Raw genomic sequence first — 5,538 nt, forward strand, 5'->3', positions numbered from 1 at the left:
GCTCCTGAAATTTTGCCACCAGCCTAGCTGGGCTGGTCCTTGAAATCTCAGACCAGGACATCACCACTACTACCAGGAACAACCAGTTTTGGATCACCACCACCACAGGAGGGGATGGGAGATTCTCCTTTAGTTCCACTGCCTCCTAAGGGTCCAGTCCACCCACCTTCAAATATGTGGATGCATGTATCTCTTAGGTGTTCTGGTGTGTTGTGTAGGGAGTGCATTGTTGAACAATGGGTGTCCCACTGGTTGTAACACAGAGGTGACAGATAAAGGGAACAACTCACCAGCCACAGTGCTGACATCAGCTCTAAATTTAATTAATTTGAGAGGAATTGCCTTCTTGCAGCTTTATTGAGATACAATTGACATACAACCTTGTCCAATATTTCAGTAATATTTGAATGTTTAGATAAGGACTTTATAGTTTTTTAATCAAAAAAACTAATATATTTAAAGAATTATCTCAGTAACATATGCTATTCCTGGTAATATTTCTATTTTCAGTGGCATCTCTGAACCACAAACTTATAATGTTAGTGTCCAGATCATGTTAGGCAAACAGAAATGTTCAAATAACATTAAGCACATTTTACTCTGAAGTCTTATCTGAATTCCTTAGGCAGCAAAGACTATCAATTAAATCTGTTTCTCACTTTTTCCTATGCCAACTACAACCACCACCACCTCTGCACCAATGAATAGGAGAGGACCTCATTCCTTAGGACCCCTGTATAAAAGCCTCTTGATTCAAGGTGAGACTCAGGAGCATCTTCTCTGAAAGAAGAAAAAAAAGGAGGCTAAGGATTTGATCAAGAAATAACTAAAGAAGAACCTTTAGAAAGACAATTGAGAAGAACTCAGACAAATTAGACCACATAGAAGTTCCCAAGAACAGAAGTGAAACATTTAGCTACTCATTTAGGAAGCAGTTTAAAACTTTTTAACTTCCCACTTATTGGATATCACTCCCTGTTTCTTGTACAGTCATGCACCACATGATGATATTTCAGTCAAAGACAGAACGCATATGCAAAGGTGGTCCATTAAGATTAGTGCATATAGCCTAGGTGTGTAGTAGCCATACCCTCTAGGTTTGGGTAAATGCACTTTATCATGTTTGCACAAAGACGAAATTGCCCAATGACACATATCTCCGATTGTATCCCCATTGTTAAGGAATGCATGACTGCATTTCTTGAAGTGAATCTTCTTTAATCTCCTAACAAATAGCAATGGACTCTTTGTGAAGCTTGGACACTAGTGAAGAAATTGTCTTGATCAAATTGTCCTTCATATCTCTCCCACTGCTTCTCCAGACCCTGCCCAGGAAGTAACAGACATGGAGATAATGAACTACAGTAGCAGCACCTCAGGCTTTATCCTCCTGGGCATCTCTTCCAACCCTCACCTACAGAAGCCCCTCTTTGCCATCTTCCTTAACATGTACCTGGTCACCCTGGTGGGGAACGTACTCATCATCCTGGCCATCCACTCGGACTCCCGGCTCCACACACCTATGTATTTTTTTCTCAGCAACCTGTCCTTCATGGATATCTGCTTCACAGCAGTTGTTGTGCCCAAGATGCTGGTGAATTTCCTATCAGAAACAAAGTCTATCTCCTATGTGGGCTGCCTGATCCAGATGTACTTCTTCATGGCCTTTGGGAACACTGACAGCTACCTGCTGGCTTCTATGGCCATAGACCGGCTGGTAGCCATCTGCAGCCCCTTGCATTATGATGTGGTTATGAACCCACAGCGTTGCCTCCTCATGCTGCTGGTTTCTTGCACCATCGCCCACCTGCACTCTATGCTTCATGTGCTACTCATTTCCCGCCTGTCTTTCTGTGCCTCTCATGTCATCAAGCACTTTTTTTGTGATACTCAGCCTGTGCTAAAGCTATCCTGCTCTGACACCTCCTCCAACCAGATTCTGCTAATGACTGAAACTCTGGCTGTCATTGTGAGCCCGTTCCTGTGCATTCTCTTCTCCTACCTGAGAATCATCATTACTGTGCTCAGAATCCCCTCTGCAGTGGGGAAATGGAAAGCCTTCTCTACCTGTGGCTCCCACCTCACTGTAGTGGTCTTGTTCTATGGGAGTGTCATCTATGTCTACTTTAGACCCCTGTCCGTATATTCAGTGGTGAAGGACAGGGTTGCCACACTTATGTACACAGTAGTGACACCCATGCTGAACCCTTTCATCTACAGCTTGAGAAACAAAACTATGAAGACAAGTTTGAGAAAATTAAGGCTCAAAATTCACTCATAGAAGGAATAACAACATAGAATGTCATAATTGAGAGATGACCTAAAAGATGATCAGATTACCTTCCTTCCTGCCCATTTCCACATGGCACCCAAAGAGGTCATGAGAGGTGGTGTTAAATAGCAGTAAGAAAATTGACCTGCAAGCTATAATACTTAGTTTCCATCAATGACTTTGGCCAAATATGTGTTCAGTTCCAGTCCAGGTAGTACTAGGAATCCGGATTTCAGAAAAACAGTTTCGTCACCTATTTAGTGGAATAAAGCTATTTCCAAATAACTCTTCTATAAGCTTGGCATTGACTAGCACTTGAGGAATTATGAAGTCCTATTAGTTTTTAAAATAAGACATTAAATGGATTTCACATGGAATTGAGGAAGTCTCTTTGAAAAATGACCTATTATTATCCTAAAGGATGGACCGATTTGGATAGATAAAACTTCATTAGAGGAGGAAATGGATAAGCAGTTCATAGTGGAAACCACCCAAGCAAGTAGAGGCAATAAATACTGGAATGTGTGTGAGGAACAGTGAAAAGCCCTGGGAGGCTTGCTTAATTTTAGAACAGGGAGAATATGGCTGGAAAGACAGAAGAATCTGCAAAACAGATTTATTCCCCCCACCAACACCAAAGTGTCATTACAATATGAATTCTCATTACATAATTCGTTTTTCCTTCCCTCTTAATTCCTCCTTTCTTAATTCTTCACATGACAACAATTCTCAGAGAAATGCCCATTATATTCTGGAAAAAGCAATGTGTATCAGTCTAATTAAGCTAAGTTATGCTGTGGAAAAAAAAATCTCAAAATCTTCGGACCTTAAAGCCAAAAATCTAGTTTTTATTCATACCGAGTGTCAACCTCAGAAAAGTATAAGGCTGCTGCTCGTTTTAAACACTCAGCAACCAAATATGATGGAGCAGTCACCATTGTAAACATTAATCATCACCATTTCAGAAGTTGAGAAAGATTCCTAGAGATTTTGCACTAACAAATAACTACCCTGCTCCAGAAGTGACTCACACCACTTCAGACCACAATACATTGTCCACAACTAATCTCATGACCCCACTAAACACAAGAGAACCAAGAGGCACAATCCAATAATATACCTGTAAAAAAGAGTCCTCATATAATCCTAGAGTAGAAGTTTCAAGAGGCAGGCACCAGAGATGAGGATATGGATATATTTCCCTCCAATGGCAGAAGACTCTCCTTTCAACCAAGCAAACTCCAGGAGATGCCCTATCGGCAGAACTTACACACAGAAGAGGCTGATTAGCTGGTTAGGCTGGAACACGGCATAGGACTTACTAACTACTGAGCTTGACCAGAGCCAATGCATCCCTGGACAGGAGAAGTGCTCTGAGAGTGTTTATTCTGGGCATCTCAGGAACTGCCAAGGCATACCATAAAGGAATTCTTAGCAGTGTACCCAGAAACTCAGTTCACCTGAACCATGGCCCTGAGGATCTGCATCAGCTGTAACCCTGGCTTGCTGCATAGAAAAAGGAATAACCAGAGCTCAATGGAGTGAAGAAGTTCAAAAGGTAAAGATGAAGTTAGCCAGGCCCTGATGACCATAGAGACACTGGGAACCTAGTCCCAACCCTCTTTTACCATAGTCAACTTTCAGATTCCCACTAGAATACCTTTTAAGATTCCTCTCATGGAATCCATCCACCCCAGGCCATGGCCTAACTCACACCTACTCCTGGTTAGGGAGGTGGTATAGCTGCTGTAACTCAGAGGAAGCCTGGGAGTCGGAAACCAGGTAAGGCTCCATAAGACTAGGAGCCCATTCCAGCTCCACCCGAATGTGACCTTAGCAAGTCAGAGGACCACTCTGCCTCACTTGCACAATGGGACAAAGGACCCCCACATGGGTTCCTCTTGAAGGTTCTGTAAGGCTTAGCCCATGAGATGGAAGCAGTGCTTTTAAACTGAAGCAGCATACATAACACTGAAGACTGTGTCAGGTGGCAGAATAAATTTATTGCATTCCCTGAGTAACAATAAAATCCTCTGTGACTACCAAAAATAAAGGATATCTTTCATTAGGTGAATGTTTAGACAAACTGTGGTATATCCACACAAAAACTCTTACACAGCACTAAAAAGAAATAAGCTATCAAGCTGTGAAAACACATGGAGGAAATTTACATGCATATTACTAAATGAAAGAATTGATATGGAAAGGCTACGTGCTATATGATTCCAACTATATGACATTCTAGAAAAGGTGAAACTTTGGAGACAGTAAAACGATCAGTGTTGCCAAGGGTAGAGAGAAGGGAGGAAAGAATGGGCAGAGCACAGAGGACTTTTAGGGCAATGAAACTATTCTCTATGATACTATAGTGGTGTTGTTATACATTTGTCAAAACCCATAGAAGGCACAACACCAAGAATGAACCCTCATGTAAACTATGGACTTTGGGTGATGATGTGTAGGTTCATCAATCAGAACAAATATACCACTCTGATGGGACACGTTGATAATGGAGAAGGCTATGTATGTATGTGGGTACGAGGTATCTGGGAACTCTGTACTTTCTGATGAATTTTGCCATGAAGCTATAACTGCTCTAAAAAATAAAGTCTATTTTAAAGGAAAATCAAAAAAAATTCTGTCTAAACTTGTGATTGCTATGCCATTTATAGATGAGAACAATTTGGGTTCATGTGCTAAATATCTTGCCAAAATTCATTCATTTAGTAACTGGTGGAACAGAGATTCAAACGCAAGTAGACTGGGTTAAGAAATTGAAGCAATACAATGTTTAAGAGAGGGAAACAAAAAAATATGAGATCAGAGAAGTTAAGGCTGAGCCAGCATCCAAATCTATTTAGTCTGGCTCCAGAGCCTGTACTTTAATCCATTCCCTGTAACTATACACCTCTACCTAGAAACAGTCATACATGCAGACACAGAGCCTCAGGCATAAGAGGCCATCACCTCTCCTTCCAGGTAGGCACACATAAGTGTACACACAGACATGCACAGGAACACATGCATGTACAGGGAATACATGTGTGTATGAACACACATATGTACATAACTCACATTCACATACACGAGCACACTTTCACCGCAGCTGCTGCATGACCCTAATTCCCTTACCGGGCATTAGAGGCTACACATCAGGAGCCCAGGTTCCCCTGAGGCTCCTGACACAGAGCTCAGAGGGCATCAGTAATGTTCTCCTCTCCTGGGAAAACTGCAGGCACAATCCCCCCAGGGCTCTAAATTGGGGA

The 5,538-nt window shown here is 41.9% G+C and overlaps 1 protein-coding gene across 1 annotated transcript; it reads left to right on the top strand.

Moving 5' to 3' along the window:
- The first annotated feature begins 1,274 nt into the window (after positions 1-1,274).
- On the top strand, positions 1,275-2,281 carry LOC124228075 (olfactory receptor 1L4-like). Its single transcript, XM_046642341.1, has one exon. The coding sequence runs from the start codon at positions 1,346-1,348 to the stop codon at positions 2,279-2,281; it is 936 nt and encodes a 311-aa protein (XP_046498297.1). The 5' UTR covers positions 1,275-1,345.
- The last annotated feature ends 3,257 nt before the right edge of the window (positions 2,282-5,538 follow it).

The sequence above is a fragment of the Equus quagga genome, chromosome 1 (assembly GCF_021613505.1).
Source record: "Equus quagga isolate Etosha38 chromosome 1, UCLA_HA_Equagga_1.0, whole genome shotgun sequence".
Classification (NCBI taxonomy): domain Eukaryota; kingdom Metazoa; phylum Chordata; class Mammalia; order Perissodactyla; family Equidae; genus Equus; species Equus quagga.